Source organism: Nymphaea colorata, chromosome 9 (genome assembly GCF_008831285.2).
Source record: "Nymphaea colorata isolate Beijing-Zhang1983 chromosome 9, ASM883128v2, whole genome shotgun sequence".
Lineage (NCBI taxonomy): Eukaryota > Viridiplantae > Streptophyta > Magnoliopsida > Nymphaeales > Nymphaeaceae > Nymphaea > Nymphaea colorata.
The window spans coordinates 1,902,270-1,917,915 of NC_045146.1; the positions used below are offsets into that span (position 1 = coordinate 1,902,270).

The 15,646-nt window shown below is 36.0% G+C and overlaps 1 protein-coding gene across 1 annotated transcript; it reads right to left on the bottom strand.

Annotated features, from left to right (window-relative positions):
- Positions 1-1,233: 1,233 nt before the first annotated feature.
- LOC116259967 (uncharacterized) lies at positions 1,234-11,021 on the bottom strand. The gene is made up of 5 exons (XM_031638007.2): positions 10,635-11,021; positions 10,354-10,431; positions 9,732-9,831; positions 9,216-9,358; positions 1,234-1,668 (listed from the first exon to the last, which is right to left on the bottom strand). Exons 1-5 carry the CDS (start codon positions 10,950-10,952, stop codon positions 1,456-1,458), a joined length of 852 nt encoding a protein of 283 aa, XP_031493867.1. The 5' UTR covers positions 10,953-11,021; the 3' UTR covers positions 1,234-1,455.
- Positions 11,022-15,646: the final 4,625 nt, after the last annotated feature.

A 15,646-nucleotide genomic window follows, 5' to 3' on the forward strand; every position in this document is an offset into this window, starting at 1 on the left:
TCATCATGCTAGGGATTTTATATTTGACTTGAATCCCACACTTGAAATCCTTAGTTAAATAATAGTGCAATTGACTTGCATAAAGCATAAACTCGCAAAAAAGAACAGAAGAGTCAGATTTTGCTCATTCTTCTGCATTTTTATGTTCTTATTATGTGCAGTTCATATAAGCCACTGCACTGCCTTTTACATTGCAGAAGCATACAAGTTTTGCAGCAGCATTTGATGGCAATTAAGTTCTTCATAGTTGTATTTTTAAGCATGCGATTGTTTTCACTTTGAAGCCAGCTGATGACATTGGAAAGTTATACTGATATTTTTTGAATATGATAAAGAATGAAGATGTGACGATATTATCCCAAGATATTCCTGATCTTAAAGAGTGTTGCATGAGCTCCTTTTTTATATTTTTAAGCATGCGATTTTTTTCATTTTGTCGTTTTTTGGTCATTCTATTTCTTTATTTATAATTTTGCTATGAAAATTATAATAACTTTTCCGTTACCTCTTTGTGTAAATTTGAAAGTTTAAGAACTACTGCGATTTTCAACTCTATTTTGCTAGAGAATTTTCACATTTTCAAGAAAAGCCTCAAATAAAAGCTCAGCTAAGAAAAATAATTGTGACTGTTTTTGAAACTATCATAAAGTTTTATCAATGCTTGTGTAAGCAAATAAGTAAAACACTTGTTTTCATAATTCTTATATTAATTTTATACTTGTGCCTGCGTGTAAGACTATCTTAAAGTTTTATCAATGTTTTTGCGAGAAAATAGGTGGAAAATCTACTTTCACAATTTTCGCTGAAAAATGATGGAGAAAACCCTCACTAAAAAAGCCTAAGAACAATATGTTGAACTCAGCGTCACAAACATGGGCAAAATGTCGAAACTATCAAGTTCTCATCGCCAAAATAACACAAGTTATTTTTAAAGGGCAAATCTCATGAGTCATAATGCTTTGAAAATATCACCAAAAGAATATTTCTCGATATCACTTCAAGGTATTATCGCTACACTCTCACTTTTCTTGTAAAATGTGTATTTTTAAATTTTAGGCGATTTTGTAACTTCATCAATATATTCGTAACAAAAAACTCTTTTCAATAATTGTATTTTACATTTTTGTAGATGTCAATATTTTCCCAAGATAAACATTGGGTAAAAAATGCCTGCTAAAAAATTGTTGAAAGAAAACCAAGAACTTCATATATATATATATATAGAGAGAGAGAGAGAGAAAGCCCCTGACTACAAAATTCATAGGGACAGGGGGACGGCTCATCAGGGCCATCTGACTGCCCTACCAAGCCACATGATAAAATTTCACCTTTCCATAATTTTCTGCACAAGCCTCTTACTATTATTTATTATGCTTTACAGGACGTGTGCAGACTCATATACAGGGGAATAGAAAATAAAAAGGTCATATATATTACAGAAAGATTTTTGTTATCTTAATCAACCTTGTTGTGCAAGTTGTGGAGGATGTAGAGCGAAGCAGATGACAAGAAAATACAAACGGAGTAGCTAAGGAGATCCATTCCAGTGACTATCTTCACCATCTTGCTCCTTTCAAACATCTTGACTAACAGAATCATGACAATGACATGACCCACCTTTGTCTTTAGTTCATCAAGTGAACTGATCTTCATCCACCGTGGTCGTTCCTAAAATCATATCATAAAGTTGTGTGTCACATTTCAAAGTATGTTCTGCAACTATGAACATGGTCTTATGTGCATATACATATATACGCATGTGAATGTGCATGTGTTTCTGCAAGTTCATTTCGGTGCTAAGAGTTCCCAATCTCAGTACAATAAAGTTTTCTCAACTAGAGAAATATCCTGGAGAGCTAAAAAGTAGTCCAATTTTATAAGACAGACCTTGCTAAACTCATGTCAAGTGTAAAGAAAAAAGCCATCGAAGCAAATAGAGCAAAAGGAGAACTGAAAAAGCACGAATGATATACAAACCTAGAAACATAATTAACTAAAAGTTCTAAGAAATGAACACTGCAAGAACTGGATGTAGAAATATCACAAGCCAAAGTTCACATGTGCCCAAACTTAATGAAAAATAGGTAGCTAATACAAAACATGAGAATTTGTGCATATAATGCATGGAGATGTAGCCATGAATGGCCCCAAACACAATCTACGAAGGTAATGCATAACAGGACGCGATAAAAACCAGAAGCTATAAGCTAAGAACGATAAAGATGATTTATGGTCTACCAACTGTGATGTGATGTAGAGTCCAAACGTAGACATGCGCAATTGTAGCCATTAGTCCTGGGAGGCTGAATGAACCCTTTGATAAGAATTATTATTGGGCTTCAAAGATCTAATGCTTGAATAGCCTTTTCATGAATTAAAATGTTTGGTCCATTGTGATATATTTGAGCATACTGGTCATTGCATTGGAAATGGCACCATCTTCATCATAGTAGCATTGAAGTTGCACAAAGGTGACTCAATAAATTGGAATTTTTCAGAGTGTTGGTGCACATGTGAATATGGAGGGTGTGGTAGGAAAATTTGAAAAGACTATATATACACAGAGAGATAGAGAGAGACAAACGTCACTTTATCTGGCTGTTTGGGACATCCAGCTCACCAGCCCTCTATGAGCTAACTGTATAGATGGATAACATGCCCAAGAGTGTGAGATGAAAAGAATTATGGACCTTCAACGTATGGACAGACTTCAAGAGTGTTTAAAAATTAATGATCTTAAACTTTTAGCTCATAATATCCATTCTGCATATCCAAAAGCACATGTTTTTTCATCCATTTTAAGACATTTTGAATTCCATTTGCTTAGAGTTCTAAAAAAAAGAACATAAAAATACTAAGTCTCGCAACAAGTGACATACTGTGTACTGCATAATCTAAGATCTATATATAATAGCATATACATCGGATATACGATTGCTACAATTACCCGCATGTGAAATCTAGTTCATCTCACATTAAGCAGTGTTGTTTTGACCTGATCTTATGGCTAAATGGGTTCAGAGTCTTCAGACTTCAGAATTGCCAAAAACGGAAAACCTACAATTCATTTATCCATTCATCTTTTTAGACAAGGAAAAAAAATTATGTTTATCCTAATTGTCGCATTTACAACCATTCATTTCTGGGTCATCAAGAAGGCTCCGTAGCATGACGGATTCGGGACATTCAAAAGCTAATATCCACTAAACCATCATTACAAAACTTACTTGCAAATGGATTTAAGAAAACAAAAATTGAAAAAAAAAATGAAAAGAAGAAGAAAAGTCAATTGACTATAATACCCACGTATGATAGTAGTAAATATTGCTGACCATTTCAAAATATCACAACATTTTAGAAATATCATGAGAAAATAAACATTGCAATAACATCATGATATTTTCCACTTTTTAAGAGAGTTCTTTTTTAAATATATTTTTTTAGTTTTCCTTTCATAATTTGGGAAAACTTTTATCAGAGCTAGTCAGTGTTTTAAAAAGAAAAGAGTAGAAAGCTCAGCTTTGAAAACTTTTCTACTATTCTCTATATTTCTATTTCTTGAATTTCCAAGATTTTCCTCGCAAAAAAATTGACAGATAAACCAGAGAAAAATTCAGAAAAGCCTTCCTGAACTCTCTCTCTCTCTCTCTCTCTCTCTCTCTCTATATATATATATATATATATATATATATATATATATATATATATTGTATTATGTGGTCTTACAAGGGTGTTAGCTTAAATTAATCTTGCAGATATGATGTATAATTGATGTAACAGAGAAAATGTCTTAAACTTACTTATCCCACTTACCTGGGTTTTAAAAGTTAAAAAGTCAAAGTTCCATATCATAGTTAATAGACTCTGAAGTCATATGTACTCTCACGAACTTTATTATTGAAATAAAGACTCAGTTTGGTATTCTTGTTAAAAGCATTCGCACTGATAACACTTTTGAGTTCCAGGTATCTACCTTAATGAAATTCTACTCTGATAATGGCATTTCCCCTCAGTTTACTTGTCCTCATACCTCTTAGCAAAACGGAGTAGCTGAGAGAAAACATCGTCAACTTATAAATGTGGTACTTTCCCTAATGCTTCATACTCATTCACCTGCATATTCTTTGGGAGATGTCATCCTCACTGTCCGTTTACTCTCATCCTCCATCAACAACCAGGTTCCCATTGAACTTGTGTACCCACAGGCAGTGTTGTACGTATCGTACGATACGAAATCGTATCGTACGATACGGCACGATACGCTACGATATGGCACGATACAGGTACGATACGGTAATTTTTATTGATTTTTTATTATTTTTTGAGAAATTTTTATATTTTTTCTGATTTAAAAAAAAAAAACGATACGGTTACGATACGATATTTTACGATACAGCGTATCTTAAAGCCAGACCGATACGGCTTACGATACGCTTTTTACAACATTGCCCACAGGGCCACAATGACCCTTGTTTCCTATCGATCCCAAAATATTTGGTTGCACATGCTTTGTGTTCACATCCTTAGGCCTACCCGTGATAAATTGACCACTCAAACAATTAAGTATATTTTTATTGGCTACTCTAGAAATCATACAGGTTACAAATGTTTTGACCTCTTGATTCAAAAGGAGTATATCAGTACGGATGTCACATTCTTTGAGTCTTAGCCTTATTATAGTCTCTCTCCTACCTCTATTGAGATGCCATGATCATCTGACCCACTACTTTTCCCTCACATTCCATTGGAGTCATTCCCATGTGAGTCTCCTTTTGGCCTCTCCAAGTTTCGTGATCCTGCACTGGTCTACACACATCGACAGAACCCCTCTCATGATCATTCCTCAATTTCTTCTCAATAGGTAAGTACATCTGAGGTGAGTATACCTAGTTTATCTGAGTCCACTATAGATACATCTGATCCCTGTCAGGACTTTGAGTCCACTATAGATACATCTGATCCCTGTCAGGACTTACCTATTGTTTTTTGCAAATGCAAGCAACAATGTACTTTACATTTCATTTCTCATTTTGTTTCTACTGACGGTGTTGGTAAAATATGCAACAATTTATTCAAGGCTCTGACTATCCATGTAGTTCCTACTTGTCACCAACAGGCATTATTAGATACCCAGTGGAGACAAGCTATGCAAGATGAGATATTTGGTTCAGCAGGCCACCTAGGAACTTGTTGATCCTCCTCTTGATTGTGACATTGTTGGTTCCAAGTAGGTATTCTTCACGAAATATCATTCTGATGGTTCTGTAGAAAGATACAAAGTTAGGTTGGTTGCTAGGGGCTACACGTATACCTATGGTGTTGATTTCTTTTAGACTTTTTCTCTTCTTGCCCAGTTGGGAACCATTCGTCTTATCATTTTCATGATTGTACACCATGAATGGCACATATAACAGCTTGATGTCAAAAATGTCTTTTTGTATAATGGTCTCGATGAGACTATCTATATGCAACAACCACCAAAGTTGGCAAGAGGAGTGTGGAAAAGTGTGTAAACTGAAGAAGGCTATATATGGACTCAAATTAGAGCATGATTCCACAAGTTCTTTGAGGTGGTTTCAAAGTATAGCTTTGCGAGATCCCCTCTTGATCATTCTCTGTTTATCAAGAAGAACTCTATGGGTATGACCATTCTAGTAGTTTATGTTGATATTATCCTGACAGGTGCTCCAATCAAGAAATTTCTGATACAAAGTTGTTTCTCCAAAAACACTTTGTGACAAAAGATCTTGATCAACTACAATATTTCTTGGGAATAGAAGTTGCTCGCAACAAGATGTAGTTTTATCCCAACGAAAGTATGTTCTTGATTTATTGCAGAACACCAGGATGCTAGGAGATAAACCAACAACTCTACCTATGAATCCATGCATACATCTTCATGATGACTAATCAAAATTAATGGATTATCAATCATACAGATCCCTCATTGGAAAACTCCTCTATGTTACTGTGACCAAACTAGACATTAGTTTTGCAATGGATGAGCTAAGTCAATTCATGGAAAGACCAAGGAAAGTTCATTGGGATGCAACATTAATAGTGGTCAAATATTTGAAACTGTATCTAGGTAAAGGACTTTTGTTCACAAAAGGCAAGTCCTTGGAAATGGAAGCTTATAGTGATGTTGACTATACTGGCTCAGTCGAAGACAGCAAGTCTACCACAGGATTCTGTGTATTTGTGGGAAACAACTTTATATCTTGGAAAAATAAAAAGCAAGGTGTAGTGTCAAAATCTAGTGCAGAATCTGAGTACAAGGCTATGGCTCCAACTGCCGTTGAAATGAATTGGGCTAAATCCATGCTATCTAACCTAAGTGTGTCAATTTCTCTTCCCATGAGGATGTATTGTTTCAATATGGCAGCCACATACATTGCAAGCTATCCAGTTTTCCATGAAAGAACTAAACATATTGAACTGGACTACCATTACATTCGGGACCTTGTTGAAAGAAGAATCATAGCCACCATTCATGTATCATCTAAAGGTCAAACTGTAGATGTCTTCACCAAAGCTCTTCATATTATTGATTTCTCTAGATGTTGTGACAAGCTGAGCATGATTAATATGTATGTTTCAGCTTGAGGGGGAGTGTTAAATTAGAAGACTTTAAGTTTCTAGGTGGTCCTTTGTAATATTTTATAGTTAGGAGTATTAGGTGGCACAAGGGCCCAAGGTTCTTTTTCTTTTTTTCTTTTTTTTTGGAGAGCAAGGCGTCTCTTGGCCCCTCAACTCGGGTGCCTAGAGGGGCCAGTCTACCACCCGAGTGATGTTGATGGTGTGATCTTGCTGTTGCAGTCGCGATCTGGGATGTCTCAGGAGGCTTCACTAAAGGTTACCCTCGATCAGTATAGATCGCCTAGTAAAGACATGTTTTGTTCAACCTGTGTATTGTGCCCACAGGGTTTCAGTTGAAGGCTCATCACCTATGTCACATGAGTGCGGGGTGTGGATGCTGGTGCCGGTGCCGATGTGCCGTATCCAAAAAAATTTGGGTGCAAGGGTGTGGCGAGGGTGTATATATATATAATATATATATTTAAATATAATTATATATATAAATGTATGTCTTCATAGCATGTATAATTTTAGCTTGTTTCTTAGCTTAATTTGTCCTTTTCTTTTTACTTTTATTATTATACATAAAGAAAGAAAGGAACAGAGAGAATAAAAAAATGAAAAATATTTTGAACTTGCATAAGAAAGGACATAGTTGGGGTGCGTGCCGGAGCAGCACCAGCGTCGTGTCGACATGGGTGCGACCCCTTTTTGAGTCCATGTGACATAACTCGTCACAATGACCATGTTCATGGTTGTGATCCACCATTGTAACTTTGCAACATATGGAGGTCATGTATACCTCATTCATGATAATAAGATATAACTCTAAAGTCTAAGGTGCATTATGAATTGATAACTTATGATGGCGACCATAACTCCTCATATGGATTTGTTTGACATAATTATATACTTATTTTGTTGAGCCATGTTCTACTCATGGCTATATGTTAACATACTCAAAGGAATTTGACCCTTCTTTCTATCTCTACAGTAGTTCTAGAGATATCAAGGGCTGCAGGATTGACATCCTCAATCTTTGTGATGGATTAGCATTGGCAATCTAGACACTACGTTGAGTTTGGGCTTTGTGGATATTTTTGTTGTTCGAGTCTAAGTGTCTTTGTGTGGGATCAAAAAGGTGTCACTTAAAACAGTGTTTGATGTTTTATTGGTGTTTCATTTTGTTGTGTTTTGGTCATTACTCAAGTTTGCTTTGGTAGGAGACTCCATGTTTGCTTTTGTTATTATTAAAAAAAAATGGTGTCAAAAACTTGGGTGGTAACATGGGTGGAACAGAAACGCCCAAAAATGTAATAACGGAAAAATCATGAATGGATGATATGTAGAATGGATTTTGAGACTTGGAAAAGCTAATACTAATGTTTTTTAAACCCTTAGAAAATCCAACGAACACATCAAAAATTCATGGACTTTTTTAGTCCCTACTCTTATGAACATGTGGAATCCATGTACCCAGTTGGATTTATCCAGCAAAGAAAACTTAAGAGTGAGACAGAACTTAGCAGGGTAAGTCAAGATAAGAAAAAGCTGTTGCCTTTCAGAAACAGACATGTCACACAGAACCGAATAAATGAAACCTTAAACATAGATTTTAGGCACCTAGGCAGAACTTTATGTTGTAGCCAGAACAATAAACTATTACTACTTCAATTTTGGATATCAAGCATCGAGTTGCACAAAGCAAGCTACACAGGTTTTTCAATATGATAGCATGTGTTGAAAAAAAAAAAAAAGGAGAACAAACCATGTTCAGCTTAATAAACTGGCCATGGACTGGTTATTCTTGTCCTCATCTTTTAAGAAGGCTGTTCACATGGAAGAGATCAATATGTTGAAAGTAAAAAAATCAAAATCTGTCTCTGAGGAGGAAATATTATCTCAGTAAAATCTTCAATTGTGAGATCACTTCAATGTTCAGGACTGCAGAACTCTGGAAGGGATGAAGAAACAATGGGACATAAGAAAAGTAAAGAACTATCACACTGGAAATTGCTGTAGTTTTATAGTCATTATTCTTCTTCTTGAGAAGAAATTTAATTTTATATTGTGCATGCCATAGAAGATAGTTTAGATTCTCAATTCAAAAGTGCAGGTGTTGCTACTAAAAATGCATTGATCCTTCATTTATTCCTTTAGTTAGATTGATAAGATTGAAAATACATGTGCATATGTATTTATGTTTGAATCTGGATCTGAATCCAAAGGTTCCAAACTGTGTACATCTAAGTATGTATTATAAGGCCAGGCATGTTTATAAGGGCACTCTTGTTATTTTAACCTTACTCTTGTACTATTAAATCCTTGTAACAAAGATTAACATACCAGACTCCAGGTATTTGCAGTAAAACCAGTTGAAGCCTTGTGCATATAAGGGTTTCAGCTCACAGATTCAAGGAATCTACTTCAATCTTCATTAAGAAAATGTTCACTTCCTAATTCGACTGAAATGCTTGACATTATAGCAAGTTCAACAAACAATAGATACAATGACAAAATGGAGAATTGATCATAGTTGTACATCTACAAAAAAATAGAGAGATGATACTGAGCATTAGATGGAAAAAGAAGACTTCAGAATATCAAGTGTGGGACTTCATCACAAAGATTTGTACCTTCAAAGCAAACATTCCAAACAAGGAGGATCCTTTTAGAGCACGGTCGTGAGTAGTAGGAACATCAGAAGAATTATTGCTAATGAAAAGGCCGTACAATCCCATGCCAAATATCAACATGACAGTACCAGCAAGGTAAACGTCTAAAACAGGCAAAAAGGGAAGGAAAGGTCAAAATATATTCTGAAGAGTTTCTTATAAAAATAGACAATAAAGTTCAAGTATCAAACGCATGGGCAGGATGTGTAAGCAACACAGCATAGATGACTTTGTAATCAAAGCTACATATGATCATGTTGAACTATTTTGCATAGAGGAAAGTTTAGGATACGGACTTCCTTTGAGTATTTCCCTGTTCAGCAAGATGTCGTTAGGCAATGAAAAACTGAATATTAATTAATGCATTGATGCCATATACATGGCCTAACAAGGGTAAAGTAACATGCTTGAATTTCAGTGAGATAAGTAAAACAAAGGCAAAACTTTACAGAAATAAATTTTCTCAAGGGTTTTTACCTATGGCCTCAACTAGGCGAAGGACCATCTGGCCGGTATGGATTCCTTTCACACAGCTATTTAAATATACCTTGTAGGCATCAACAATGTAAACACAGCCCTGATTCACAGGAAGAATATATCTGGTCAGTATACAACGTAATGATCAAAGATCTAGATATTGAAGAATAGAAAATAAATAATACAGCACCGTGCAAGGCCTATTTGGCCTTTGCAAGGAAGTGCATTTCAGAGGTTGAGACTAATTTTGCCTTAAAGGTACGACATCAAATGCAGCTGTAACATGTAGTATACAGCTGCTCGAAAGGCATTGACTAGGACACCAACGCATCCTGTTTTGGTATCATCATTGCCCTAATAAAAAAAAGTGGATCCTTTAAAATTTTGCCAATAAGCACAAAACACTGATTTTTTTCTGATATAACTAGCAAACGTAATATTCAACATTCTGTGTATCATGTTGTTGTTCAGTCAGATAGACTAGTATACATCGTCAGAGTTTCAGTTATAAAGACCAACTAAATAACAGACTTCAGATAATAGTTTCCATAATCTGCTTCATAAACTGACTGAGAAAAGCTTAATCTCAAAGACAAAAGAGAGTCGAGAATAGATGCATTACATTCAGAAAGCAGAGCACTGAACCCGCCAATGAACCACCAATAGCCAAGAGTGCCAAGAATCGGAAATCAAATATCACCTGAAGAAACAGAAATTCTTATCCCTGTCAATCACACACCTTCATCTAAGACCACCCAAAAGAACCCAACCAAATAATAAACAAGTAAAGGAGAAATCGACTTCCTTTAAGGGACAAACCTACGAATACCCAAAAAGTATACCAGAATAAGCCCGAAACTCAGAGAATGAACTCAACAGTACGAGATCAGCAAGAGAACTTACTCGCTCCACCGTCGACTCTGCAGAACGTTGAGGTCTAACGACGACCTTGGGATCGCGGATTCCGATACCGGAGGCAGAGGAATAGCTGAAAGCAAGGTCAGGTTGTTGGTGGTGGTGAGTAGCAGGGGGATGAGGGCGAGGGGTTTCATCTGCGGTCACTCTGGTGGGGATGGAGGATGAGTCTTGCTCCCTCTGTGAGCAGAATACCCTTCCCCTCTTGGATAGAGAAGGAGTCAGGTTTGAACGGAGGAGAGAGCCGAGACCTAAAGGGCGAGAAGGAGCCCGAACAAGCAGAACAGACGTGCTCAGCACCGCCATGAGAGAGAGACGAAGAGAGAGACCGTTGGCCGATCGCTCCTGCTGTGACGAGTGATGGAGAATTGGAGGGAAAAACAGGTAAAAGGTAAATAAATCAGTGGACCGGTCCTTTTCAACTTCACCATTAACTTATAAGCAATGACAAATTCATTCCTGCCTCTGTCCTATTAACAAATCAATCCCTACCAAAAGCTCTCCAAGCTAATTTTTTAAGTTAACCTGAACTAGGTTAACCTTGTCATTTAAAACTATTTTCTCCCTTCAAGTTGGAAAATGATATTTCATTCTTCATGTTAAGAAACAAAAAGAGGAGTTTACAAATACTGAGTCACTTTTGATATATTTATAAGCAGCAACTTAATGATTTGGTAGTTACAAATGTCTACCTAAGTTTACAAAACAATATGCAAGTATATGTTGTACCAAGCAGTTTAGGTGTTATGGCCCTCAACAAGAAATTATGTGGTATGGCTTGGAAACAATCAAAATGTCTCTATTGGTTAAATAAAAGACACTCTCCCTATAATTGCAAAAGTTTAATGTATAATTTTTTTTTCTTTCAAAATTACAACAGTAGCCCTAAAGCTGAACCATACCAATACTGTTTCCCAGGTTACCAGCATAACATACAAATCGGCTTCCATCTTGTACTAATGAAAAACCCATAAAATATATTTAAAGATCCATTTTGCTCTTGATAAAAAGAGGCTTTTTTTTTTAAATAGAGTTTTTCACAATTCACATTTTTTTTTTTTTAGTTTTACTTGTTAGGAGCTGGTTATATTTAACAGGGAGAGTGAAAGGTCTGCCCTCTGCCCTTAACCCAAATGAGTCTCCTTCAGCTTAAAAGAAGAATGTCTAAAAGTTAAACGGCATTGAAGCGAAAGGGGACCATATGTTATAGGCTAGAAATGACCAAAAAGCCCCTACTTATTAAATAGAAAACCTTCTCATAAGGGCAAAAGTGGAATCTGAACATTCTTCTGCTGCAAATTATCAAAATGCCCCATTAATAAAATGTAGGAACATGTCATCCCGTGCTAACTAATAACATAGAAAGGGTTGAAGGAGGTTTTTTATAATTGTTAACATAAGTTGAATGCCTCTGGGAAATTATAAAAGCATTTGCAACGGTGCTTGATTGGTGGGTCCTCCTAGCCAAACGTTCAAAACACCACCTCTCTCTCTGGGGTTTGTTTTTGTATTAGGAGACCTCTTGTCTTCAAATTTTATTATATATTCCCATTTTATTGGCTCTCTCTCTCTCTCTCTCTCTCTCTCTCGCTCTCTCGCTCTCGCACAAAAGATATTCTTTGTAGGCCCATCCCCGGCGGCAGGGTTTTAATTATTGAAGGCTAGCTATGCCCTTTTTTTTTAAAGAATACATGTACTTCTAGTGAATGAGAGGATTACGATCTACTGAAAAGGAACCGAAGCTCTTCCCTTTTTTTAAGAGCTTAGGATTGTATCAATGCTCGGACAAGAGATAGTGGACTGTCATTTCCAGAAGGATCGAACTCGAGATGTGCCTCTTTCATGCCACCAGTTCGTCTATGTTATATATAATGGAGGAAGCATGTTTCATGACTATGAGATTTAACAAGCAAGAACATCATTATTCTTTTCTAATATACATTAAACTTTAGGAAAATGGTGCTTAGGCATATTTGTGAAATGTACAAGTAACTATGTTTATGTAGATTCAGTTCAAGCATTAAAATGAGTAAGAAGTTAGTAACCCACCTCTCACAAAAGAAGCTAGAAGCCCCCACCCCACTTTCCCCGACCTCCAAGGTCCTGAGGTTGCATCTGCGTCTTCAATGTATCATGAACCACCACTTAAGATGCTAAGGTATCGCACCCATGGGAATCGAATTAGATGCATGTTTTTTTCATAGCGCCCTAACCTGACTAGCTACGGTATAATTTTTTAGGCTCGGTTCAAGCTCTGAAAGTGGCAAAGGTGTGGGCTCAGCTAAGCTATGCATAACTTGACTTGGGCCTGGGTTCACTGTGGGGATCGATCCATTATGATCTGACCAAGCTTGATGTATATGAGATGGAATCCAAATCTAGTCGTAGTCATACGTATCTATGGCTTAAACAGGGTTATCGGCCATGCTTAGTTTCACACATAAACTCCGACTCAAACTTCCTGATTATAAGCCCAATATAAATTTATCGCATTAAATTTAAAGAACGGCATTTGAGACAACGAAAAACTATAGATCTTAAAGCATACTAGAACCAGCCTGTGTATGTTCAGGTCAAGCAAATTGGTTGCATTATCGAGTGGCATTACAAGTATATCACTTTTAGTGACGTTCATAAGAACGTTACGAGGAAGGTTTAGTAACAAGAAGACTACATAACTAAGCGCGTAACTCAAAACATTGTAATGAAACACAGGAACGTCCACTGATTGTCACATCATGGTTCGGCTCTTGTCTTCACAAGACTGGGCGCTTGAGCTTGAGCCAAGCTCCACCAATTACTATTTAGATTGGTCTAGGTTTAAATAGACCTATCTTGGCCGGAACCCAAAACATGTATTACAGTCCTAAACTCACTTGGACCAAAACATTGCTGAGGAGTCTAGAGTAGCTGGTCAGACTGGCAGCTGGTGAAAGTCTGATGGTTAGTTTGATTCTTGTAGGTGCTACGCCTTTGGACGGTATACGATAGATGTGTGATATGATGGGTGCATTGTGCCCCCACATAGGTCGTGAAACAGCATTGGACTTCACAGAGCAAGGGAAAGGGAGAAGGGCTTCGATCTCTTCAAGGTATCTAACATCCCCCCACCACGCCCCGAGCCCACCTAGTCCAGAACAAGTCCAACTTTTTAACATCTTGCATCATCACATTCATCTAGTTCTTGATATCTTTCTCAGCCTTTGACATTAAATGTGGTTAGGAATGGCTGAAAGGACTTCATTTGGTAGAGGAAGTTATCATTACATTGATCAAATTTAGAACTAGGAAATTCAAGAGAAGAAACACTAGCTGTACCTGCAAATGTGAGATTGAGGATTGAATAATATTGTTCCTTTCGACAAGGAAAACAAAAGGTTGCATGCGATGGTATATAGGTTGAGCAATTATGAAGACTATATGGACTGTTGTATGAGTCACCAAATCAATTTTATTGATGGTTGATAAAGTGGGTCTTTACTTTCCAAAGTCAGGTACAAGTTTTCATTTACTTATTTGAAGAAGTAACTTTATATCTGGCGCCTTTGAAACCATTGATTAAAGCCTATAAGCAATCCAATATGAAAATGTTCATATATCAAGGGAGAGAAAGAGAGTGCCTTAAACATTGAAAATTCTCAGCTTCCTTAATATACCTATTACTTTCTCATGATGTTCCCATGATAAATATCTACTGTTGGATACTTTCTTTAGTTTATTCGTTAAATCCAAGGCATGCAATAATCATATAGCAGCAATAGTAAATAAAGAATATCGGTGTGATGATCTTTAGGTACATGCGCGTTGTACAAGAACCATGCTTCAGCCGTTCATATTTCCCAACTGTTAATACACAGTGAAATTGTAAAAAAATTCAATACATGGTCAGCAAAAAAGAAAAGTGCAATTGGGCATTTTATGAAAGCTAGTAATAGAAACTGTACTTAAGAAATTTTATAGAATAAAACTATGCTAAATGCATATAAAGCTATTACTGGTAAAAGCAAATACATTGAAAAAGTTAAAATATAAATTATGTTGAACATACTTGAGATTGCAAGCCAGAATTTATTTTAGTATGAGTTTCGTTGTTGGGAAGTCGAATATATCAAAATCCATGTCACCATAGTCTACAACAATTACACTTTTTCTACCTCATCTTCTTTTCCTGTAGAGCGCCAACAAGTGTTATGACCATAGCCAAACTATTCAATATATATTCATTAGTCTTTCTATCATGCAAAGATACATATATATTAACAAATGAAAGTGGAATAAATAAGCAGATGTTACGAGTGAAGAGTGGAATAAATAAGCAGATGCTACGAGTGAAGATGTAGCTACATGTGAAATAAATTATGATCAGGCCATAGAAAGCTGTCCATCATCAAATAGTTAAAATAGGTTCATAGGTTAGTGCCCTACGAATACAGAAGACTACTTAATAACTACATTGCATCGAATCAATCGTTTGTGTAAAGTTCTTATAAATAAAAGAATCTGTCAATCAACATACTATTCAAACCCATCAATGCTACCAACTTCGTATGATATTAAAATGAATGCAGAAGACTTGGGCCAAATATCTCAATTTATTCCATTGTCACAAAAAACAGGGACGGGTATTAAACGGCGAAGAAAAAAACAGGTATAATACGGCAAAGTTTTATATATCAAGAATAAAACGGAAAAAGTTCGGCAAATTTTTTAAAAAAATTAAACATTTAATACATCTTAAAAATTATAAAAAAATAATAATTAATAAAAAACGACAAAAAACGGGAAAATAACGGCAAAAAACGGGAAAATGACGTATAATACGGGTATTATACGCGTTTTTTTGTTTTTTGACGTTTTTTTTTTAAAAAACGGGAATAGTACGGGTATTATATGGCAGAACTGTTTTTGGCATTAAATACGTGTTTTTTTTTAAAAAACGGCGTTTTTTGTGACAATGAATTTTATTCCAATATTTTCTTGCATTTATTTAAAAAATACTT

What these genes read in the sequence shown, in the direction of transcription:
- LOC116259967 (XM_031638007.2), bottom strand. Translation starts at nt 10,952, where the DNA reads ATGGCGGTGCTGAGCACGTCTGTTCTGCTTGTTCGGGCTCCTTCTCGC. An exon ending in CAGAGTCGACGGTGGAGCGA is followed by an intron (nt 10,432 to 10,634) that starts GTAAGTTCTCTT and finishes CTGTTTCTTCAG; the next exon opens with GTGATATTTGATTTCCGATT. An exon ending in TCGCCTAGTTGAGGCCATAG is followed by an intron (nt 9,359 to 9,731) that starts GTAAAAACCCTT and finishes TGCCTGTTTTAG; the next exon opens with ACGTTTACCTTGCTGGTACT.